General features: G+C 42.8%; 1 protein-coding gene and 1 pseudogene across 4 annotated transcripts in view; both read left to right on the forward strand.

Moving 5' to 3' along the window:
* Nucleotides 1-3,401, forward strand: part of BNC2 (basonuclin 2) — a 473,229-nt gene extending 469,828 nt beyond the window's left edge. For 2 of the 4 annotated variants that reach the window (XM_056848070.1, XM_056848069.1), the window contains one exon: nucleotides 2,150-3,401. In XM_056848070.1, the coding sequence (XP_056704048.1) occupies nucleotides 2,150-2,810 (661 nt within the window). In that variant the 3' untranslated portion in view covers nucleotides 2,811-3,401. The remainder of the gene's footprint in view (nucleotides 1-2,149) is intronic. The other 2 variants (XR_008933277.1, XM_056848071.1) reach the window with 2 other exon arrangements.
* Nucleotides 3,402-22,480: 19,079 nt separating this feature from the next.
* Nucleotides 22,481-22,596, forward strand: LOC130477203 (U2 spliceosomal RNA; annotated as a pseudogene).
* Nucleotides 22,597-26,017: the final 3,421 nt, after the last annotated feature.

Raw genomic sequence — 26,017 nt, forward strand, 5'->3', positions numbered from 1 at the left:
CAGGAGGCTCTGGACATCTGCTTTTTGCACATGTGCAATTGACACCAAGTCTACGCTTTGACTTTGCTGTATGCTAAGTTTGAGGATTTACACTGTAATTGGAACAGAGTTCAGCGATACATGTTCTGCATGCTGGGTAATCCCACACTCTGTTACCCATGCTTTGCAACCCTCCTGTTAGCTTTCAGAAAAATTGTAGCTGTCAGTAAGGAGATGGGCAAACAAACTTGGGCCATGCTCCCCATTTCCAGTGAGGAAGCCTAGTGCTACATTTTTATTTTTATTTTTTTTGCAGTGCTGGGTGCTCAGTTTACAAACATATGGAAATATAAATGGACTTAGCACAGTTCTGCTTGTAAAGATCTTGTGCTTTCCTCCCTATATATTGTAGTACCTGGAAATTGGTTCCACATCATCTTGTACAAGCGGGAACACAAGTTGTGAGATGTGTGACTTATCGCCAGCAGCTACTTCAGTCTTCTTCTCCTGGTTCATCTTCCACAAGAGCTCTAGCACAAGCAGAAATGTTGTGCTGAGCCCAACCCAATGGCACAGAGTCTGTAGACTTAAATTGACAATAATATTTAAGGACAAGAGTCCAGTAGCACCTTAAAGACTAACAAAAATATTTTCTGGTAGGGTATGAGCTTTCGTGAGCCACAGCTCACTTCTTCAGATACAGCTAGAATGTGAATCCATCTGTCTTTAAGTAGAGGAGAGTGAATTCAGACAAGCATTAGTATGTAAATGTTAACAGTATGTAAATGTGAATAGCAGGCGTGATGGGATTAGGTGTGGTATGCAGAAGAGTCTGTGATGTCCAGGGGAGAGATGCATTCATGGCTCATTACCAATGCTGATTTCTCCACACCCTTCTCTCTGTGATGTCCAGGGGAGAGATGGGTGTGGAGAAATTAGCATTGGTTATGAGCCATGAATGTATCTCTCCCCTGGACATCACAGACTCTTCTGCATACCACACCTAATCCCATCACGCCTGCTATTCACATTTACATACTGTTAACATTTACATACTAATGCTTGTCTGAATTCACTCTGCTCTACTTAAAGACAGATGGATTCACATTCTAGCTGTATCTGAAGAAGTGAGCTGTGGCTCACAAAGCTCATACCTTACCAGAAAATATTTTTGTTAGTGTTTAAGGTGCTACTGGACTCTTGCCCTTTTCTACTACTGCAGACAGACTAACACGGCTACCCACTGTGAATAATATTTAAGTTATGAGAAGAGTGTTTTTAATTTTAGTGCTCTTTTTAATTTATCGCTGTCTGCCCCAAGCCTGTGCAGGGGGAAAACAATGAATTAAATAAACAAAACAAAGCCACTAAAGCAATTGACATTTGTGCCCCTAAGACTTGGTTTGGGGTTATACAGCACAGCAATATTCATTCATCTGCTGCTAATTTTGAAAAATGGTTGAGAATAATGGAGAACAAACTTCCTTCATTTCTGAATGTGCTTCTCAGTGGTTAATAGTGATGCCCCAGATTTGGTTTGTAGATAAGACCTTATTCCCAGCAGAACTTTCTAAGCAGATGTGGGAAAGTTTTAAGCCACCAATACCTTAGGAACTGCTCATTTGAAATCTGTGGTCAGCTTATACAAGATCTGCTATTAAGCACTTGACACATCAGGCTCAAAAGCCTTACTGTCTTATTCCATTTAAAATCCCCAGAAATAATCTATGAAGTTTCCCCTGATAATAAAGATAACTAGACTAACCTCTTAGACCTTTTGCCACCCACTGGTGTCTACAGTTATGATCCCAGACTTTAATAGTGTGGACTAATGTGTCCAATGCTTTTGGACAGAGATGCAGTAATTGCTCAAAACAGCCATGTGATGTTGATAACCTTGCTATACTGTATATTACACAATCAAAAATACAAGAATTGTAGTTACTTGGAAAAAATTGTGGATTTGCAGCGGGAAGGGGCAGCCATTTTGCCTTATAATTGTAGGAATTTGACTGTCCAAACAGGGATGATTAGATTTCTAAGAAGTAGTGTTGTTACTCTGAGAAGATTACTCATCACTACATTGATTTCATCTGTGTTATCCTATAAATGTAATCAAAACACTGTATGTTTTTCTTATTCCTCTTTTCCCTCCTTCTTTCTTTCCCAGACACAGTGCTAACATAAACCTGCACCGTAAACTGTTGACCAAAGAACTGGATGATATGGGACTGGATACATCTCAGCCCTCACTTAGCAAGGACCTCCGTGATGAATTTTTGATGAAGATCTATGGTGCCCCACATCAGATGGGGTTTGATTTAAGGGAAGATACATCCTCCCCTGCAGGTACTGAAGATTCCCATCTGAATGGGTATGGAAGGGGCATGTCAGAAGAATACATGGTGCTAGACCTAAGCACCACATCCAGCATCCAGTCTAGTGGTAGCATCCATTCCTCAAGAGAATCTGATGCAGGGAGTGATGAGGGTATTCTCCTTGATGATGTTGATGGGGCAAGTGACAGTGGGGAATCATCACACAAAGCTGATGTCCCAGCCCTAGGCATTGGCATGGGTGTCGAAGCCCCAGGATCCCTCATGTATAACAGTATTTCCATGAACAATGGGGGGATCATGTGTAACATTTGCCACAAAATGTACAGCAACAAGGGGACTCTCCGAGTGCATTACAAGACTGTGCACTTACGAGAAATGCACAAGTGCAAGATCCCTGGATGCAACATGATGTTTTCCTCTGTCCGCAGCCGGAATAGGCACAGTCAGAATCCAAACCTGCATAAAAACATTCCCTTCACTTCTATAGATTAGTTCAAAGGTGGACATGGCAAATGCCAGCTCTCCCAGAGGGCCTTATTTCTTTGAACTGTCATTTACAGACAATTATTATAAATATATATAAATATAAATATAAATATATATCTTTTTTTCTTTTGTAATGAAACAGAAAACACCAGGTGCTTTTTTTCTTCTTTTTTTGTTAGGGATTTTCTTTTTGTGTGGGTTGGGGTAGTATCTTTAACCTAGGATGGTATTTCCATTGCTAAAGAAAAAAAAATTAAACATGAACAAATTTGCATTTTTAAGCCCTACTTTTGTTATGAGATACATGGTCATCTCCAAAGAGACTGTTTCTTCTAACTGTGACTGTTGCCTGCCATCTTAGAAAAGGAAAAAAAAAAAAGCAATCCCAAGGAAACAAAGCACTCCAGGAACAAACAAACAAACAAAAAGAACAGCTTCAGTTGTCTTTGTGTATTTTAAACCTTTGAAAGAACCGTCAACTACGCATGGCTGTGACACTTGTATATATAGAGCCTTGAGGGCCCATGATGTAAAACATTTGTATTGATGGTGGTTTAACATTTTTGTTTTGGTTTTTTTTTTACCTTTACATTTACATCCAGCTGTTAGATAAGCAGGGGAGGGGGGAATAATTTGCTGCCTAGCTCTATTCATTTATATTAGCTTCAATGCACATTTTTGTTTTAAAAAAATGAAAACACAAGGTCTTGTTTTATAACTACCTGCTAGAGATGTGTAATGAAGTGGTGCTGGCATGCTTTAGAGCACCAGATCTGATACAGGTTTGAGGGCTTGGTTATTTTATTTTTGTCTTGTTACTATTACATAAATACAGTCATGCACTTTTTTCTTACACAATGTGGGGATGTGTAATAATATCCATGCCCTTTTTCCCTTAAAAGTATTGCTATACTTTCAGTGTCTTATTAATTAAAAAAAACACTTTGTTAAAAGTCATCTGGTCAGTATGAAGCAGTGAATTCCAAGCAAAATGGAAGTGTTTTGTGTTAACACTAAATTGCCAACTTTGCACAAGTTTTCAGTAACCAAAATGTAATCAGCTACCATAACCACAATCCAAGATTTTGCCTGCCCAGAAAAAAAAATCTTAGGAATTTGGGAGCAAAGAAGCAATACACAAAAATGTTCCTCTCAAGATCCACAAAACAGATTCATAACTTTCCTAAAAATAAAAACAGAGTGATATAGCATGAGAGAAAGGTGGCACTTTCCTGATCTTTCAGGAAATAGGTGCCTGAAGCCTTTTCTAAATGTTATGGAAGACACATAGGGCTGGATTCTATGCAGCCCTTCCCTCAGCAACCATCAGGGAGCCTCAAAAAGGTAAGGCCACGATTTAATGGACCCATATGGATGAAAAGCCGTGCAACATGACCAACTCCATCTGTCAATTTTTGGCATTCCCTTCTTGAGGGTCACAGGCAGCTGCTGGATGAAGGGAGAGGATGCAAAAATGGTTCTCCACCAGGGCCTTCCAGTGGTAGTGCACAGAATACAGTCCGTGACTTCCACCAATCTACATGACCCCAAGGCTTGACCTTGATAATATCTAGAAAAAGCAATCCATGATGTGATGCAGTTCCATCCATAATTTCCAAAGAGTATGGTAATGCACATCACATTAAGATATGTCAGATGTTTCTTTTTCAGCACCTATGAATCCCCTGTAATATTTCTTTAGGGCCTCAATTACTTAAGACAGGGACATAAATTCCTGAAATGAGTGGGTTAGGTCCTATGGAGAAGCTTATGGAAGGAGTTGGCAGAATGGATTTTCCCTACCTTTCCCTGCAACTTTCTATATTCTTCAAAAATATTCTGCTAAGGGATGCAGGAATTTCACAACAGCATGGGGGCCTGTACTGAAGAGTGGTAATGGCAGGGGTGGGTATTTCCCCCTTTTCAGCTGGCAAAGGACTTTTTCCACCTCTGGTGAACAATGGAGAGTGGGTTGAAGTTGCCTGATACCCCATATTCATTGCAGGCCTTCATGCTATGGTGCTTTCTGTTTGTTTGGGTCCCACAGTAGAGGATTTTCAGGGGCCATGGCTGCTGGAGAATGGGTGGGTGAGAAAAATCTGCCTCACTTCTGCAAGGTCTTCCCATAGGATCCAACCCAAAGTTTATATTCTGTGCTAAAGACTTGGGCCAAGCACTTTGTGCTGCTGTAAACATAGTACTATTAAGATGTGTTTTTGTAGAAGCAATCAAAAGCCATTAATGGCACAAGCACTTAAACGCTTGGAAAATATGTACTATTCATTTTTGTGGGTAATTTCCCCTCTGGACGAATCAACAAAGGAGGAAGGACCCTGAAATAAATGTTGTTTTAGTATTTTGTACTTTCCTAACATGATTTTTTCAGACAAGAATTACAGTAGATTTTTTAAGGAAAGAGCATATCAGAGAGGATCAAACAATGGAGGAAGACAGGGAGAAGCTGCTCCCAATTTTTTTTTTTTGTTTCTAGTGTTTACACATGTTGTCTGAGCATGGCAAACCACACTGGCAGCCTCCATTACCACAGCGTACTGACTGAATGATGATATTTACTTAATCTCTGCCTGCAGCCAAACCATTATGGTGTGATCGTATAACACTTTTTTAAAGGACTATTTCCACATACAGTCTAATGCTAACTCTAAGAGAATGTTTTTCTTTCCTAGAACATCTCTTTTGTAACTACAAAACCAGAAAAGCTTGGTTCTTTTCAGCTTCTGAGTCTGTTGTGTAACTTTAGTCACTGTTTCATATTGATATTATCACTACTGTCTGTTAATTTTACTCTGAGGGAACTGTCCCAGATAAATAGATTCCTTCCTCTTGATTAGAAACATTGGCACCAATCCAGCTAGGTACATGTGACTAAATCCATTGGAACCAGTCAGTTGTGACTAACTTAAATCTCATAGGTCTCAATGAGTATTAGCCACAGTAGATGAACTGGAGACTTAGTCCATTAACGCATGGCTGTTTTGCCCCTGGAATCTCCTGTGGGTGTAGCAAATCTCCGAAGGCCGCACGCATGGTCGTTGCCCACCCGCAGGATGAACCCTCCCATTTCAGGATCTTCCCCAGGATAATGGAATGTTGTGTTCCCCAAATTTTACAGCCAATTTGCTACAGCCACGGGAGTTTTACAGGGTGTTTAAGCACCTGGGTCGACTCCCTGCTTGTAGCCCGGTGGCAGCAGCAGAAGTGGCTCCTTTTTCTCCACCCACGCCTCTCTCTCCCCCTCTCCCCCGCGCCCTCCTCAGCCTTCCCCCAGCAGCAGCTGGGGTCTTAGCCCACCTCACAGCCTAAAGCATGCAGCCTGGTGCCCCACAGTCAAGCGGCAAGGCAGCAAAGCGTCGAAGCAGCAAAGTGGCAGCAGCTCCTTCCGGTGCCAACACTGCACACTTCCAGCCGACACTGTCTCTGCCCGGCAAAGGCAAGCCGGTATGCATCGGCTGGAAGTGTGCAGCATTGGGCCAGAAGGAGCCGCCGCCACTTTGCTGCCTTGCTGCTTGACTGTGGGGCTCTGGGCTGCATGCTTTAGGCTGTGAGGTGGGCTAAGATCCCAGCTCGTGCTGGGACCCAAGGAGGGGGCGAGGGAGAATGGGGGGAGAGAGGCATCGGTGGGAGGAAAGTAGCTGCTGCTGCTGCCCCTTCTCATTTGTTTGTCCCTGTCCTCTCTCTCCGTGCGTTCAGTTTTTTGAATGTGGGATTGGAAGGCGTGGGATAGGACAAAGACAAACAAATGAGAAAACACCCATGCATTAATGGCCTTAGAATGCCACAGTGGGTTTTCCCCCAGAAAACGAAATAAGATCAGTAGTTGCAGTATCTCCATGTGTGTAGAAAAAAAATCTTTTTCATTGAAATGTTTTATTTTAAGCCAAATTCCTTTGTTTTCCAGTAGTGAGCCAGAGTCTCAAAGTTATGTACTTAGAATTTACATGGTTACCAATCAGTATGTCTAAAAATATGTTTACATCACAAATCTCCGCAATATTTGCCAACTTGATTTTTTTTCATTTGTGCTTTGTCTTTTTTCCAAAGTCTTAATTACTTTTGTTTATAAATTGAATGGAGAGATGCTTTCTTTTATGCTGCGTATGTATGGTATGCTTGTGAAGGGGAACATGGAACAGTAAAGGTGTGTTCTTCCCAAACAAATGAACCTTTGTAGTGTTATCTGTACTGCACTGTCTCTTCAAAATCCCCAAGCTATTGGGAGCCAAGTTAAAAGAAATATTGAAAAGGCAGAACCAACATAAAGGAAAAAAATGGTTAATGATATCTAAGGAACAAAACAAAACACTGTTGTTGAAGTATGTATGGTATAAATAAATATCGTTTTTAATGAAAAACATATTTGAGATATATAAATAATTCTTTCCTGAATAAATCACTGTTCTGCGTTCTCATTTTACTCTTGTTTCTGCTAAAGGTCAAATGGCTTTGGTAAACTGCATTGGAAAGTTAAACATCATCAAGTAGGCCTTATTCAGCAAATGAGTTGCACAGGCAACATCTGTTTGTTACTCAAAACAAAACAGGATGGTACTGAAAGGAATCGGAGGGGGAACCCATAAAATAATTATGATGAGCCAGAGAGGGGACGACGACATCCATTTGAGCTTTCTTTGAATACTTAACATAAATGGGGTGATAAATATACATGTTCGATGAGCAGCCTGACTGTCATTTCTTCTTCCTAAAATAGTGGTTCTGGAAATGTGAGCTACAGCAAACTAGTCTTAAAAAGTTAAGCCACAAAATGCATCCATGGAGCATTTAACCATATTCCTTATACAGTACCCTGTGAGAATCCACTGGGAGCCTTTGTCATAGCTCATACTGCTGGTATATGCAGAAGTGCAAGAGTAATCACCAATTCCTGAAAGTACAATCTACTGACTAGATGTTTGTTTAGTATAGGTTTTGACTTGTGAGGGCCTAGCATCTGAAAGTATTCAAAAATACAATATAGTCTTGTCAGGTTTGGTATCGGGCCCAGACCCTTTGAGCACTTATCAAAATCTAGTACAAGACTTTAAACCCCACTTGATGTCCAACAATGGCCCAAATGAAAAAAAAGGGGGGGCTTTTTCTCTAAATCTTGGTTTGACAAGGAGTGTCTAGAGGCCAAAAGGGCTGTAATTGTAGCCTGCCGCTTATTTAAAACAGCTGACAGAGAGGAATGTCAAGCAGCTCAACAATCTTTTCTCACACTGAAGAAAACCTAAAAACATATTGTCGCTCACAAAAAAAAAGAAAATATTCGGGCATTATGGAGGAGTGTCATACAGGCAGCCAAAGAGAGGAATTCCTCCCAATTCTGGAAGCTGATATCAAAACACTCATCCAAGGAGCCATCTCCCTTAGATTCGCACATTTCTCCAGCTATGTAGGCAACTTTCAAGATATGTATAAGGATTCTTCTCTGGCCCCTTCCTTAGAGAGGATAGAGGACTGTATGGCCCCCTGTCTCCTTAAGGGAGGCTGAATCCTTGATTGACCAATTTAGAGTAGGGAAAGCCCCAGGTGCTGATTTTATTCCACTCGAACTTCTGAAAAACAACAAAGATTGGTGGGTTCCTTTCCTGGCCTCATTTTTCTCCTATATAGATAGGACTGGACATATGCCAAAGGACGGGCCAGATGATTGTGGTGCCATTTGTTAGGAAAGAGGGACAATCCGGCCAACTATAGGCCTATTAGTCTCCTCAGCATTATTAGTAAATTCTATGCCAAGCACCTTCACAACAAATTTACCAACTGGCTAGATCAAGAGGACGTAATTGTCGATGAACTAGCAGGCTTTAGAGAGGGCAGGTTTACTTTAGACCACTGCCTGATTTTACAACATTTAATTGAAAAATATTCTTCTAAGGGTCCAACAGCTTTGCATGCAGCCTTTATAGACCTTAAGGCAGCATTTGACTCTATTTCTAGAAACAGACTCTGGAAAAAGTTAGAACGCTCTTCTATAGATCAAAGGCTTCTATACTTGATCCATACTGTGTATGATAACACCACCATTCAGTTCAGATGCAGCAGACAAGGGCATCTTTCAAGAGTAGTAAACAACTACAAATGAGTGAAGCAGGGCTGCATTCTGGCTCCTAAGCTGTTTGATTACTACATCAACAACTTGGTTAGCTACGTAAAAGACCCCGCTTTACACCCTCCAAAGCTAGCCCATCGCGATACCTCTGTCTTACTCCATGGTGACGGCGTGGTCTTGTTTTCCAGGGCCCCAGTGGGCCTTAAAAGAGCCATGGAGAGGCTATCGCAATATTGTTCTGTTGAACAGCTAGACATTAATTTCTCAAAGACAAAAGTTGTGGCCTTTGGCAAGCGCCCTAAAGTACGAACATGGAGCATTGATGGCCACAAAATAGACCAGGTACTCAAGTTTAAAAACTTAGGAGTAGTCTTACAAGCCTCTGGTTCTAGAAAAGCTCACAGTGATTATGCTGCAGAGAAAGGGCAAAAATCTGCCTTAAACATCATTATTTTTTTAAAGAACTAAGGGAGGGCATTACTTTCCAGCTGCTCTTAAGCTTTACCAAACGAAAACACTGGCACAACTGACTCTATGTGGGCCACCCTCATCTACTTTTGTCCCACTGGAGCGGGTTCATGCTGGACTGGAGGCAGGACTGGTGAGGGTGGAGGCAAGGGTCTGTACTGCTTCCATTATTCTTTGGCTCAAATTAAATCTTATCCCTCAAGGACTGCTACCCCTGCTTCTACAGGATAAGTTCCAGTCAACATGGCTAAAGATGGTCCTTAATAAAATGGCCTGCCTGGGCCTTTCTCCACCTACCCTGTTAGCCATGGGCGTAGACCGAGCATCAAGTTTCTTGAAGCAAAGGGTGGAAGACATTGAACGCTAGAAAAATCACCATTTTTCCTAGTACCTGAGAAATCTAGATACTTGGTCTCACCTGCAGCTTATTTTTATCATCTTGAGTCTATTAATTATAGGAAGGCCTTTACCCTTTGCCAGATGCCAGGCCCTACCATCGGCTGCTTTAGAAGGGAAATATAAGAAGGATCCCTAGATCAGACAGGTTATGTCCGTGTGGAACAGGGGACATTGAAACCATCAAATATACACTGATATGCTGCCCATTCTACCACGAAGTTAGATCAATGCTTATTTCCCCCCTACTTGGTAAATTCCCTGATGAGTCAGTTGAGCTTTTGGCAAAGAAGCTCCTTTTAGGAGAAGACCCTCAGCTTACGCTCCAAACTGCCAAGTTCTGCGCTGTTGCTATTAAAATATGCAGAGCTTTATTAGAGAATGATTGTTAGAACATTTTACAATTTTATCAACTTAAATATGATAATTTTAACCAGGGGTTGCTTTTATTGATCTTACAACGTGTGGGCACATGATTGGTCAGTTGACTGTATTAATAAACTTGAACTTGACTTGTGCATACAATTTTAGCCCAAAAAAGAAAACCTTCCTCAGGTATAGCAAGTTAGGAAAGGCTTTAGAGAGCAGGTGCTAGATAGCATCCTAGTTCTCTCAAAGGTTTGTTCTCCAAGAGAGCAATCCTATGCAGACTCACTCAAGTCAGTGGACTTACAGCCCATTCTTGAGGCAGGGGGTTAGATCTGCGGCATAGGGGGGGGGGGAAGGCTTTTGTAAAAATAAAAATATAGAAAAAGGAGGAAATGCCCCATTGCAAACAGCGGGGCTGCACCATCGAAAAAGGTGGCGCAGCCATGCCACAGCTCAAGGGGGTGTTCCCCGGGTGAAAGGGATTAGGAAGATGGCCAATGTCAGCTCGGTCCCTTGGAATGCCCCCCGCCCCCGATGCCGGTGCAGCTTGCTGCTTCCGGAACTAGGTCCCAGTGCAACGACTGTGGTGGTGAAGGCCTGCATTGCCAGCATGTGTGCCACCCAGGATGGCATGTGCCCACTATCCCAGGTTAAACGGGCACTTATGCCAGCATGAGGTCACACCAGTGCCTGTGGAGCTTTGCCCCCTGTCAGAAATGGGCTGTTAGATTGGAGTAAATCTGCATGTGATTGGCACTGCATCTAATGTAGAAGGGTAGTGCACAGCCTACAAAGAGCTAAGTTTTTTTTTTTTAAAAAAAAGTCTCGAAATGGATCATGGGAAATGATGCAGGGATTTTGTTTAGTCACTTTCTCTCAATGTTTAAGGGCTGGTTGATTTTTCCTGTGAAGGAATGGAATTAAAAGACAAGGAATATTGTCGAAGGCTTTCATGGTCAGAGTTCATTGGTTCTTGTAGGTTATCCGGGCTGTTTAACTGTGTAACCGTGGTCTTGGTATTTTCAGGAAAGAAAATACCAAGACCACGATTACACAGCCTGGATAACCTACAAGAACTTCCAAGGAAGTTTGGAAAATGTGAATAATGAGAAAAAGAACCCTGTTTGTGCTCATTTTTAGTGATTTCATGGGCAATAGCCTATATGCATGCACTCCCAACTACATGCGGCCATAATCAAGCAATGCAATGGGTCTCTTTGCAAAGAAGTACTGTTTTGAGGACCAGGGCTTGGATCAACTGCATCAAAAGTAACAATTGAGTGTTTATGGCAGGGGTGGGGAACCTTTTTCCTGCCAAGGGCCATTTGCGCATTTATAACATTATTCGGGGGCCATAACCAGGTGTAGATCTCCCGGGGGGGAGACTATGGTTTCCAGGTCTCCAGCCACCACCTGGAGGTTGGCAATCCCAGGGGAGACCATGCAGAGAAGGCCAGGAGGGCGCCCCCGCTCCCTTGTCCTCCCCCCCCCAGGTGGGAGTGCAGCCAGCGGTAGGCCTGAGCAAACGCGCCAGGAGGCAGCCAATCCACAGGGAAGGAAGGTAGGAAGGAAAGAAAACAGAGAAAGAGGAAAAGGGAGGGAGGGGAAAAGAGAGAAAGGGAGAAAGAAATGGAGGGAGGGGGAGAAAGAAAGAAAAGGATGGAGGGAGACAGACAAAGAGACAGAAAAAGAGGGAGAGAGGGAGAGAAAGGAGAGTGACAGAAAAAGAAGAAAAGAAAGAAAAGCCTTCCCCCCCACACACACACCTGTGTACGCCGGCCCCACGCGACCAGGCCCCAACCTCCATGCCTCCCCCCCACACCCCCGGCCCCGGAGCTCCCAAGGGCTTCAGAAAATGTCCTCGGGGGCCGCATATGGCCCCCGGGCCTGAGGTTCCCCATCCCTGGTTTATGGCAAAAAGGGATCTATCTAGAAGGACTCCCAACTCATTTCTTATGAAGCCTTTTTTGCGTATCCCAAGTGCTAGTGACATGGTTTACAACAAAGAAAACCCAAACACAGTGCTGACTCTTTCTAATCCTTCAATGAAATGGATCAGAGAAAATGGTCCATATGACCCCAAAGGAGTAAGAAATAACATGCTTTCTAATCTCAGTCTTTGAACAGCAAAGGACTGATAATTTTAACCAAACATGTATATAGCAACTCACCATACTTAGCATTTCAGACCTGCCTCGTTTAATAATTCCTGATGTTCATGCACGGGCATTTTGGGAGAGCACTCATCACAGCATTGCAATTCTACATTTATTTCATATGTCAGTGCTGGGAGACCATCTACAGGAGAGGGGTGTTTAGACCAAGGTTTCCCTTCAGATTCCCACCCAGGCCATTTTATTAGTATTTTCTGTCAACTTGGATCCAAAACCCAAAAGTTAAGTTGTGGTGAGGGGGAACAGAGACATATTTTTCAGGGGGAAATTGGTGGGATACAGGAGTGACATTCTACTTTCAGCCAACAGATTCTGCTTCCCACCCTATATGTGGATTTGGAGACACGTATTTGCTCTTAACAAAAGAACCTTGCTTTCATGGACCTCACTATAGCTTCTTTGAAAACTATTGTTGTGACTGAGAGACACTGTCCTTCAGTGTTACTCCTCTGAAGATGCCTGCCACAGCTGCTGGCGAAACGTCAGGAAAGAAAATACCAAGACCACGGTCACACAGCCCGGATAACCTACAAGAACTATTGTTGTGGGCTTGTAATATGTTATAAATCGCTCATGTGAAGAAGCCCAATAGGCTCAGCCATGTGGCAGCAGCAACATCAGCAGGCCCAACCATGGCATGGGCTCTTCTCATTAGTAATAACTCACATGAACACTGTAGCACCTTTCCCACATGAATATCCATGTAGTCATAGTGGCACCTTGTTACTTTCTCTACATTGCTGTTTCCACTGGGCTGTTCCATGCAGAGGAAGTTTGAATATATGGATTAGTTATCTAAAAGATCACATATTTGGACACAGAGACTGAATTGTATTTTCTCTTTTCTTTATAGGTTGCCTTTGGGGGGGCAGGGATTTGATTTGAAAAGGGAGGTCTCATGTTCACATTATAGTTGTCCTATGACAGACATTCCAAAATAATTACCTGTGGGAAGCAATTGACTCCCATGGGAAGAAACCCAGCAGTCCCGCACAGGTCATCCCTTTTGTTGGAACCGGGTGCATCTAAACTAATCTCTTCTGGTAGTTTATGTACTTGTTTCCTGAATTACTTGAATATGCTGCCTATTTTGGAATATATATGTTTTGTAAATATTAAGAGGGTCTAATCTCTGGTAGCAAATAATTCTGGCAATAGTCCTCCTGTAGACAAACAAGACTTTTTCAGTGCATGTATATTTACATGCAATTTTTTTTCTTTTTTGAAAGCATATAATAACATTCCTTTTGAAGGTTTACTAATGGAAATTTTAAAAGGAAAGCAGACTGGTCTAATGTGATTTTTTTAAACATTTGTTTAAATTCAATGAAGTTTACATTCTTTTACACTGGGATGCCCAGAAAACGTAAATTCACAAGTAGGAGCAAGTGTTAATTTGTGATACCCATGCTCACTGTGTGGCCATGAGCATTATAGTAGAAATGTTTTAATAGGTTGTATGTGAGAACAGGATATTAAAAAAATAGCTGTATATTGCTATATAAAATAATTATCAAACAGTATTACATATGACTATTTTCATATAAGGTGAGGTTATCTCAAGCAAACATTTCAGTGGCTTTTGGCATCTTCAACCAAACTTATGAATATATCAGGTTGTGTCCAGATTGTGGCTCACCATGGTCAGATTTTCAAATTTCCCCTTTTTATCCATCTTACAGGACATAAATAATTGTGGTATGGAAGTGTGTTGGTTCAGCATGCTGAAATCACGTTAAAAATTCAATTCATGTTCCCAAAGAATTGTCGCATCAACTGGCTTTTGTTTATTCTGCACAGCAATGCCCCATCTGGTAATTAAATGTGGAAAAGCTTTAGTGGATGGACTCCCGTGCAGCATTGGGAACAACTTGGCGAAACTAGATACAGATGGGTATCTGAGTTGCAATTAATATTCAGATATGAAGTATCCAATATCCCATTCACAGTACCCAGTGCAGTTAGACAGCCACATCCGCTTTACAGTATAGCTGGAAATTTGTGGATGATACTAAATTGGGAGGGGTAGGAAATATGGTAGAAGACAGAGCCAGGATACAGGATGATCTTGACAGACTGGAAAACTGAGCTAAAACTAATAAAATAAATTTCAACCTAAAGTTCTGCATTTAGGTAGGAAAAATCAAAAGCATAGTTATAGGATGGGGGAGACTCGTCTTGGCAGTAGTGTGTGCGAAAAGAATCTAGGGGTCTTAGTAGACCATATACTAAACATGAGTCAGCAGTGTGATGTGCTAGCTAAAAAGGCAAATGCAATTTTGGGCTGTATAAACCGAAGTAAAGCATCCAGATCACGTGAAGTGATAGTATTAGTTTGCTTTAGTTAGAGCTCACCTAGAGCATTGTGTTCAGTTTTGGGCACCACAGTTTAAAAAGGATATAGAGGAGGGCAATGAAGATGGTGAGGGGTCTGGAGACCAAGTTGTATGAGGAAAGGTTGAAGGAGCTGGGTATTATAATAATAATAATAATAATAATAATAATAATAATAATAATAATAATAATAATAATATAATTTATTAATACGGTCACTGACCAGCAAAAAACAACAGCCACAACAGATAATAAGAGAACCACAGCTACTATTGCTACTACAAATAATCTAAGCCTAAAAATTACATATTACATGAATGAATAAAATTTATATAAACATTGTATAACTTGGTGTGACCCCCTTAATATTTTGAGTAATAAAGTATTTCTGTTACTCTTAACCTGTCAGGGTACAATGTATTTTAATAGCTGAAGCGCCAAATTTAGCGTTAAGAGTGTAAACCGTGATTTTTCATAATTTAGGAGCTTCTTACCCAGAAACTCATCTGGTTGGTCAGGGAAAGTGTTAAGCAAAGGGGAAAGAACCCTTGAGCGGAGAGCTGGGTATGTTTAGCCTGGAGAGGAGACGATTGAGAGGTGATGATGAAGAAGAAGAGTTGGTTTTTATATGCCGACTTTTCCCACCACTTAAGGGAGACTCAAACCAACTTACAATCACCTTCCATTCCCCTCCCCACAACAGACACCCTGTGAGGTAGGTGGGGCTGCGAGAGCTCTAACAGAACTGTAACTTGCCCAAGGTCACCCAGCTGGCTTCATGTGTAGGAGTGGGAAAACAAATCCAGTTCACCAGATTAGCTTCCACCACTCATGTGGAGGAGTGGGGAATCAAACTCGGTTCTCCAGATCAGAGTCCACCACTCCAAATATATAATAACCATCTTCAAGTACTTGAAGGGCTGTCATATAGAGGATGGTGCAGAGTCATTGTCTGTTGCTCCAGAAGGTTGGACCAGTACCAATGGGTTGAAATTGAATCAAAACAGTTTCCGGCTAAACATTAGGAAGAACTTTCTGACAGTTAGAGCCGTTCCTCAGTGGAACAGGCTTCCTCGGGAGGTGGTGGGCTTGTTGGAGACCATGTCTCAGAAGAGCCTGTTCAAAAAATGCACTCATTGCAGTGCAAAAATGACTCAGGCCAATGAGCATGAGCTTTGCTTGTTCTGTCTGGGAGAGGGTCATGTCATTGCCACTTGCAAAGCTTGCTACAAGTTTACTCTGAAAGCAAGAAATGATTGAGCAGCAAAACTGAATGCTGCATTGTGACAACAGGCTTTGGAATCTGCTGAACTGACTTAACCAGCAGGACCAACCTGGCCTCCAAAGGGATCTTCGGCAGCTTTGATCACATCACTTCCCTCAGTTTGGGTCTGGGAACCAAGCCGACAACAGAACCACCAAGGAAATGCTCCAAATCTAAGGCAAAAGAGAAGAAAAAAGATAAGCGCACCTCAGTGCTGAAACACCACACCACTGAACCAGCATTCAAATCATCTCCAGAGGTTCAGGAGGTGCTCCCGCCTCCACCAAGGACTCCTTTCCGTTGGCTGGAGTCTCCCCACATGTCCTTTCCGGAGGGAAAACTGGAACCGAGTTGGAAACCATTGGAACGGAGGCTCAGTTCTGATAGCTGAGGGGTAGACCCCATGTGGATTCCACCATTCAAGTCACCTACAAGCATGGGAGATTGGCATGAGTTCTACAGATTCTTGCCAGGCCACTTCATGATCCTGGAACCGACCGCTCGCCACTTGGCTCCAGCTACAGTTTCCAGACGACAGGTTTCCCCGATTCTCGAAGCCGAAGGGGAGGGATCTGAGATAATGGGGATTCTGGATCCCCGGATCCAATGGGGGTTTCAACATCGCCTCAGAATCGAGCCCTAATGAGGCTGTAAGCTGCTTTCTTATGGTTGATGCCCTAGCTCAGATCAAAAAGAATCGCCGGACAGCAAAATCCCTGGGTATAACTTCTTCAAGCCCCAGTCCAGACAGAGACCTTACTCCAGACCTTGGGCCCTATACAACAGGGACCAGAGATACTCTCCTTGTTAGCAGTAACCTACATCATGCCAACCTCAGCAACAACCATATTCTAGGAGGCGCAATCCTTCCAGGCCTAGGCCTAATCAGCAACACCAATCCAGGGAGCAGAATGAATCCCTTCAGAAATCACAATTCTGACTATTTCACTCCACCCAGATGTGGGTGTTTGGGGACCAACTGTCCCAGTTTCTCCCAGCCTAGCAGGACATCACCTCAGATGAGTGGGTCCTCGCCATTGTTGCTCAGGGATACAAGTTAGAGTTTGAAGTTCTCCAGTTAGTATTAAGTCTGCCCAAGCTGTCCAGAACCCTTCTCCTGAATTGGCTAAGTTGAAAACGTTGCTGTGGAAGGGAGCAGTTGAACTAGTTGAATCACCAGATACTCGTTTGGGTTTTACTGACATTTTTTGTTGGTGGATAAAAAGGATGCCCCCCTTTTGGATGCACACATTAATGTGGTGAGGGGGTTTGTGTGTGTCAAGGAAGCTGAGAGCAATTCTGTAAGGGGTCTAGACTCTATCAAGAGACTAAACCCCTAGCAGAGTCAGTCAAGACAGAATGGTCACAGCTGAGACATCAGATGAAGATGCATCCACCCCCTTAAGGGATCAATGGCCACATCTGCAGAAGAGAACAGGCAGTTCCAATGGTGATGGGGGCAGAGGAATCCTTGAAGATTAGCTACTGGGCAGCAACAGTAGTGGAAGGTGACACTGTCAGAGGATCTTTTGTAGACAACGACAGCACCACTATAGCTAACCCTGGTTAGTACTGCTCAGAAGAAGGCACTGGTAAACCACTTCTGACCAATCTTTACCTTAAAAAACCCTATGATGAGACAATCCAAAATAGAAAAAGATATAGTGCTGGAAGATATGACCTCTAGGTCGGATGGCACTCAGTCAACTACTGGGGAAGAGCAGAGGACTAGTATGAGTAGCTCTGTTCTTAATGATGCGATTGGACTAAAGTCGAAAAAACTTTCAGTGGTCGACCTGAATGGATGCAAGAGGAAAGTCCAAAGCATATAATACGAACATGGAATGTGAGAAGCATGAATCAGGGTAAGCTTGAAATTGTAAAACAAGAAATGGAACGTTTAAACATTTCAATCCTGGGAGTAAGTGAACTAAAGTGGACTGGATTAGGACATTTTCAATCAGAAAATCACAATGTGTTTTACTCAGGGAATGACAAAAACAAAAGAAATGGAGTTGCTTTAATAGTGAGGCAAGATCTAGCAAAGGAGTTGCTTTAATAGTGAGGCAAGATGTAGCAAAGGCAGTCAGTAGCTATAACGCAAAGTCTGACCGAATAATATCAATCAGACTTCATGGAAAGCCTATTGTTAGCCGAATTGCTCTTTCATATGGGGAAATTAGCTGAGCAATCGGTAACTATGTATTTATAAAGCGGGATTGCACTCAACTATACCAGAATCTGTTTAATGAGACCTTGAATAAAGACAGACAATGGATTCCAAATTAAATAGTGTTTATGTCTTTTTCATTCAAATCAATGATGCATACAATCATACAGAGAAATCTAGGAAATTCAAAAAGAGAGGAGTACAGGTACAGTTGCCAACGTGGCAGGAGATCGTTGATTGGGATATATTTTCCTTCCAGATGCAGTGTTGTCCAAATTCATGTAGACTAAGACAGATTGAAAAGTAAAAGCCGAGATGGGGGCAGGGGTTCCTGTAGACTTGACCAGCAAGGCGGGAGGGAGCGTGGTTAGGCTGCGCAAAACCAAAGCAACAGAGTAACGGCAAAGGTGCCAGGAAAGACCTAAGTTGTCATAATGGGCTGGGGGCACCCCAGATATACTGTTTCTCTGGGGGCGGGGAGAGGGGTTTCACCCCTCCTAGGTTCCCAGGTGAAAAAAGGTGACAAAAGGATTAAGCTGTGGCTACCGGGGTGGGGTAGTGAGAATTTGGAAATCTATTCTCTGCTGAAGTGATTAACGTTCAGGAACAAAAGGCGCAATCTGTGCAAACATCCAGGAATCACTGTTGCATAACTGGAAGTCCGACTCATCGCTGTTATCAGGATCGCTGCTGATTGCCCATTAAGCGGTGGATGTTGCAATGGGAGGGGGGGATGTTGGCACTGGCTACGTGACTGCATGCTTTTCATGACATGGCTGCGGCTGGAACAGGCTTTGCACAGGAACATGGCTTCCCACTGGTTCACTGGAGGCTGCCCTTGCTTCTGTTTCCAGGCTGCGGGATTGCACGGGGCTCGCAAGAGTGGCTGTGTCAATTTCAAACGGACCGCACAGCGACTGCCCAGTAGCGTTTGGAGCGGGCGCGCGGCTGGAAAGTAGTCTTGTGCCTGCATAGCGGGTTGCCAGGTCCAGTCTGGGAGTTTTAGGCAGGCCCATATGCTATCACTATTAACATAAACATCATTCAAGTTTATGCCCCAAGTACAGATGCTGATGAAGAAGAAATTGAAAGTTTTTATGCAGGTGTTCAGGAAGAAATTGATCACACACCTAAACAAGATTTGCTGATAATCATAGGTGGCTGGAACGCAAAAGTAGGAAACAAAGCAGAATCAGATGTTGTTGGCAGATTTGGGCTAGGAGCACGGAATGAAGCAGGAGAACGACTCATAGAATTCTGTGAAGACAACTATTTGTTCATTGCAAACTCACATTTCAGGCAACCAAATAGACGGTTGTATACATGGACATCACCAGACGGCCAGTATAGAAATCAAATAGATTACATAATTGGAAGCAAAAGATGGAGAAGCTCTATTCTCTCGGCAAAAACAAGACCAGGAGCTGACTGTGGTACAGATCATGAATTGTTAATATCAAAAATCATGATAAAGCTTAAGAAAAACACCAGAACATTCATAGCACCAAAATACAATCTAAGCAATATTCCTGAAGAGTTTAAAGACCATGTAAAGAACAGATTTGCATTACTGAGTTCAAGTGAATGTAAATCAGAAGAACTATGGGTGGAAACTAGAGATATTATCAAGGAAGAATGTGCAAAGACTATTACTGTAGCCAAAAGAAATGAAAAGCCTTGATGGATGTCTGAGGAAACTCTTTAAATTACCAAAGATAGATGAGAAGTAAAAGTAGAAGGTGACAGAAACATAATCAAAAGTTTAAGTGCAACATTCCAGCGACTCGCACGTAGAGACAAAGAGAACTGTTATAATAACCAGTGTAAAGAAACAGAAGAGAATAACCAAAAAGGAAGAACAGGAGATCTGTTCCACAAGATCCAAGAAATCAAAAGGAAATTTTAAGCACGGTTAGGCATGCTGAATGATCAGCATGGAAATACATTAACTAAACAGGACAAAATAAAGAAAAGGTGGGAACAATACACTGAAGAACTATACAGAAGAGATGAAAGGATGACCAATTCCTTCCAATAAAAATCTTTTGAAGAAGAACAGTTTTAGAAAGTGAAGTGCACTGAGAGCAATTGGGAGAAAGCTGGATTAGATTTAGGTGAAGATGGAGTGAAAATTGGAGGGAGGAACATTAACAATTTGCATTATGCCGATGACACTACATTACTGGCAGAAAATAGCAAAGACTTGAAACGACTACTGCTGAAAGTTAAAAGAGAAAATGCCAAAGCAGGACTACAGCTGAACATCAAGAAGACAAAAGTAATGACTACAGGAGAATTACACAACTTTAAGGTTGACAGTGAGGAAATTGAAATTGTTGAAGACGTTCTATTCCTTGGCTCCATCATCAACCAAAAGGGAGACTGCAGCCAAGAAAATAGAAGGAGATTGAGACCGGAAAGGACAGCCATGAAGGAGCTAGAAAAGATTATGAAGTGTATGGATGTGTCACTGGCCACCAAGATTAAGTTAATTCATGCCATCATATTCCCTGTTATAATGTATGGGTGTGAAAGCTGGACATTGAAGAAAGCTGATAGGAAGAAAGTAGATTCCTTTGAAATGTGGTGTTGGAGGAGAGTGTTACGGATACTGTGGACTGCCCAAAAAACAAATCTGACCCTAGAAGCGAAAATGACTAAACGGAGGCTTTCGTATTTTGGTCACATTATGAGAAGACAAGAGTCACTAGAAAAGACAATCATGCTAGGAAAAGTTGAAGGCGGCAGGAAAAGAGGAAGACCCAACAAGAGATGGAGTGACTCAATAAAGGAAGTCACAGCCCTGAATTTGCAAGATCTGAGCAAGGCTGTCAAAGATAGGACATTTTGGAGGACATTGATTCATAGGGTCGCCATGAGTCGGAAGCGACTTGACAGCACTTAACACACACAAAAAGGATGGGAGCAGAAGACTCATTCTTGACCTATGGCGTTTAAATCATTCATTAATAGTCCAGAAATGTCAAATGACCACCTTGGTGTCAGTGTTGCAATTACCACTTCACTCTTGGTTCGTAGTACTGGATTTGAAAGATGCGTACTTTCACATCTTGATATATGAACCTCACTGTAGGTTCCTTAGATTTAGATATGGTCCTCACATCTACCAGTACGGTTACCCTTTGGGTTGTCTACCGCTCCTAGGGTCCTTAACAAATGTATGGCACTGGTGGTAGCATATTTAAGACTATGAGGGTGTGTCAACTATACCTACCTAAATGAGTGGTCATTGGTGGCCCCATCAGAATGGGAACTCTGCTCCCATCTTGGTATGACCCTAACCAAGTTTCTCCATCTGGGACTGGTCATCAATTGGGACAAATCAAAGCTTACCTCCTCTAAATCCATTCATTTCATTGGAATGGGGTTAGGTTCACAGGAGGGTAAGGGTTTCCTTCTCCAAGACATAAAAAGACTAGTGAGTAGTTATTACTGCAACAGATTTCAATCAAATTAAAATTAAAATTCCTTTAGTGGCATAATACAGATTGTAGAAAGATAAATAAATAAAGGATAAAAGGATAAAACTTTAAATAGAGACTGAATATAATTCAATCTCCGGTACTGTGGTCCTTCTTCAAACTAAGTGCCCATTGATTGACCACTGTCATCAGGAATCTTGCCACCTTTTCAGTGATCTGTCAATCACGGTCGGCTAGTAGTTTGTGAAGCATCTTGCTGCTGTTTCGAGAAGAGTACGGGACTAAAGGTTTTATGAGATTTTCTCTTGGGATATTATATAGGTGGCTGTCCAAACGTATATGGGACAGAGAGTCAGGGCATCCTGCGCCACATCTGCAGACCCTTTCTTCGTAAGGTATTTTCAAGAATCTGCCACGGAGGATCACTGAAGGCAGTGAGTTAGTCCTGGCTTGCATAAAAGCTTTCCTGAGTTTAGGATTATTGAGACACTCCAAATAGTTTAAGCTGAAGTTGGGGGAAATTCCAAAATATTGGGTTGAGCAAATTGGCGGAGTGGATGGAAATTTACTCTGTAACTTGTGGTCAGTTAATCTTTGCTTTATTAGATTTAGGATGTAGCTTTCACTGGATAAGAGTAAGTAGTCCAGATCAATACCTCTCTGGGCAATTTTCTTTCTGATTTTAATAGTCCATTCGGAACCATCAGTCCACCAAGAGTCTTCCAATAGATGATTTAAGAGGGTTGATTCCCCTGCATGGTAGTGAATCCGTAACCAAAATTTTATGGCGGAGAGCCAGGCCCTAGTTTTTACTAATTTTTTATTAGTTTCAGAGCATATGGTAAAGTAAGAAACACAGTTTGGCAGCCTTACAAGTTGTCTGAGAAATCGGCCCTGGATCCGTTCCACTTCATTGGAGTAGGCATGGATCCAGATTGGTAGAGCATATAGCAGTTGTGACATTGCTTTTGAGTTGAAAATACGTAGAGCTTCTCGGCCTATCAGCTAAGATCAAGTGTAGTATCTGTTCTTATCAGATTTCAATCAGTGGTGAGTGTTCTCAGAGTTTGGGGATTTATGGCCTCCACCACAGCAGTCCTTCCCTTAGCCAGTTTACGTATGTGACCACTACAACTGTGGTTCCTAGCATGTTACAACCCTGCCATGCACATGCTGAGTAAAAGATTCTCTGTCCCATGGCTGATTCTTACCTCTTTGAGGTGATGGTCAGACTATTATAATCTTTCCCAAGGAATCTTGTTTGAGGTCAAAGGGTTTGAGGCACCCCTGACTACTAATGCTTCCCTTCTAGGGGGGGGGGTGCAACTGGTGGGGAACATATGACACAGGGTAGATGGTCACAAGTCGAGGCGTGAATGCATATTAATGTGTTAGAGCTTAGAGCTGTGCATTATGCCCTCAATGCCTTTACAGATATTCTCTGAGGTCGATCTGTCCTGATGAGAACAGACATTGTTGCTATAATGTTCTACCTGAACAAGCAGGGCGGACCAGGTTTCAAATGCTTATGACAAGAGGTAACTTGTCATTTGGCAGTGCACCATCAGACACTGTATGACCCTCCAAGCTGTGCACATTGCTGGAGATCAAAACTAGGTCCATGCAAAAAAACAAACAACCCCCCCCCACCCCAGTAAATTTCAGATTTTGGTTTATTGGACCCAATTTCGGGTTTGGGTTTATTGGGCCTGATTGTTTCATAAACCCAGAATAAGCTGAATACCATTACAGGTAAAGGGGTATTTCGGCTTTATTTCCAGGTTTACTGAAAAATTCCGGTCCATTATAGGCTAGAGGGATTTTTTTCCAAAGCTCCTGTGGAAGCATTTTTGGAGGTAGAGTCACCAAATTTGCAGCATGGCTGCAAGTGACTCTCCTTAGATGACTCTTAGTGACTCTCTCTTTGAAGTTTGGTGAACTTTGGGATAGGGGGTCCAATTTTATGGGCCCGCAAAGGGGTTGCCCCCATCCTCAAGACATATGCGAGCTGAGCTGTCCATAGGTTTTCAGGTTCAGAAGTTCAGCATTGCCAAGGACTGGCAGAAACAGCTGATGGGCAGGCTGGCACCTCAAAGTCTGGGGTCTGCCTTCATTTCTGGGGCATATAGCATGATGTCCATGCAAATTAACTTCCAAACTGAGGAACATGGCATAAATGCAAGAAAAATAAGGCAAGGAAAACATTTCTTTTGGTAGCAAATGACATCCTGTGAACAGTCCTTTTTATAATCATAAAAAATCTGATTTCAAGAGATGGGCACGGTGCGGGGAAATGAAACCTCTACTTGGGGTGACCTTCAGTTTGAGAGCAGGTTTTCAGGGGAAGGGTGGTGATATTGGAGCCAGCCGAAGTCATGACCAAGGCAGCTCTTGTGAAGGTGATTTCTCATCCACGCAGGTGAGGAGTCCTCTTCAAAAGCCCAATAAGTAGCTGTAGAAGTGGCCATTCTTTAGTTGGAGGGTATTATTCCTCTGGATAGGGCTGAGTGAGCCCCGTCTTTTAAGTGCAAAACCCACCACCTGGTTGGTCAGACCACGTTGGCTCTGATTACATGACCCCTACCTCAAAAGAGCCCAAATTATGGGGCCCTAACAAAGCCATGCAAAAAAAAAAAAAAAGATAGAAAAATGGGAGAAAGCACAGAGCCGTGCATCTGAGCAAAGGTGAATAGCCGAATCCGAAAAAGCTGAATAATTCGGCTTTTGGGGAATCAGCTATTCAGCTTTGGGCAGATTCCCAGGTTTTGGTATTCGGTCAACCCGAAACCCGAATATTGCCAAAATGGCTAATTTTAGGTTTATTTTCGGTTCGGGTATATCAACATGCAAAGCCCTGATCAGAACTTTCAAACCGATGCCCTCAATCATTCCTTTACCCCTCACCATGAGTGGTCTCTGGGAGATGTATATCTAACCCAAGTGTTTGCAACATGGGGCACTCCAGAAATAAACTTGCATCAGAACAGAATGCCAACGTTCCCCTATACTGCTCGATAGGGGAAAGGGGGTAGGGTTCAATGGGGGACACATTTCAGATCACCTGGAGGGAGATTGTTGTTCTATGCATTCCCCCTTTGATCCCTTTGATCACCAGGGTTCTGGGAAAGATGAGGACAGACTGCACAGACGGTATAATGGTTGCCCCATTCCGGCCCAGACAGAACTCGTTCCCAACCTTGATGACCTCTTATTCCCCCCCCCCCCACACACACACACCAGACCTACTCAAACTAGGGCTGATATGACACCCACAGGTGAGCCACTTGCATCTAGCAGCGTGGAGGTTACAGGGTCCCTGGTAATATTCTCAGACGAGGTGCAAAATTTGCTGTTAGAGGCACGATGGCCTAGTACCAGGAAATCATACAGTTTCAACTGGGACCATTTCTCCAGATGGCATACGACCAAGGAGTATGCTCCTTCTGAAGCTACACTGTCAACCATATTCGAATACCTATTAGGCCTGGCATTCTTCTTAATCAAGGTGCATTTGGCAGGGTTTTTTGCATACACAAGGGTATTGAGGGATCTACTGTGTTTTCATATAAGACATCGAAAGCATTTCTTTAATTCCCCCCCCCCATTGTGCCTCAGTGGTCTTTGTCCCTGATATTGGTGAAATTAATGGGGCTACTCTTTCCTGCCCCATGTACTTGGCTTCCATGAAGGCCTGTTTTCTAGTAGCCATGACGTCTGCTCATAGGATGAGCGAAATGTCAGCTCTAAGAATGGATCCGCCATTCATGAGGGTGATGCTCAGAACTTCTTAGAGGGTGGTGCTCAGACCATCTGCCAGATTTCTTTCCAAGGTAGCATCAGGATTCCACCTTAATCAAGAATTGATCCTTCTGGTGTTTTTCCAAAAACCCACATCAGATGCAGAGAGACCACTTCATTCGTTAGATATGAGATGAGCTTTATTGTTCTATTTACCTAGATCCAGGGAGTTTAGGAAGGAGATATCCTTATTTACTTGTCATTCAGGTCCTAATAAAGGGGAAAGGGCCTCACCACAGACCCTTTCTTAATGGATTGTGGCAATCAACCAGTTATGTTATGAGAAGATTGGGGTCCCATGTCCAGTGGAGGTTCGTGCCCACTCCACTAGAGCACATGCATTGTCTTCAAGGGATTTCCATCAAGGAGATCTGTCAGACTGCAATGTGGTCATCAGCGGATACTTTTATATGACATTATGCCCTGGACCTGCAGGTGAGAGAAGCATCAGTAGGGTAGGCAGTGCTCCAGTACCTGTTCGTGTAGGATGGAGAGCTCCTCCCATTTACCTGTAACTGCTATTCATCGAGGTCTTCAGTGCAGGTACACATTCCCTCCCTCCTGCCCTGCTGTGAGCCCTCATGGTTGTTGTTCTAACTCTGGCGGCTCAGGGGGAACTGAGGGAAGAGGGTGCAGTGACGCTGGGTACACATGACAATTCTAGTGGGAATGCCTGCTTGGCACCGGCACTCGGCACCCCTTAGCAGCTAAAGCTTAGAAAAAC

This window comes from Euleptes europaea, chromosome 4 (genome assembly GCF_029931775.1).
Source record: "Euleptes europaea isolate rEulEur1 chromosome 4, rEulEur1.hap1, whole genome shotgun sequence".
Taxonomy (NCBI): Eukaryota; Metazoa; Chordata; class Lepidosauria; order Squamata; family Sphaerodactylidae; genus Euleptes; species Euleptes europaea.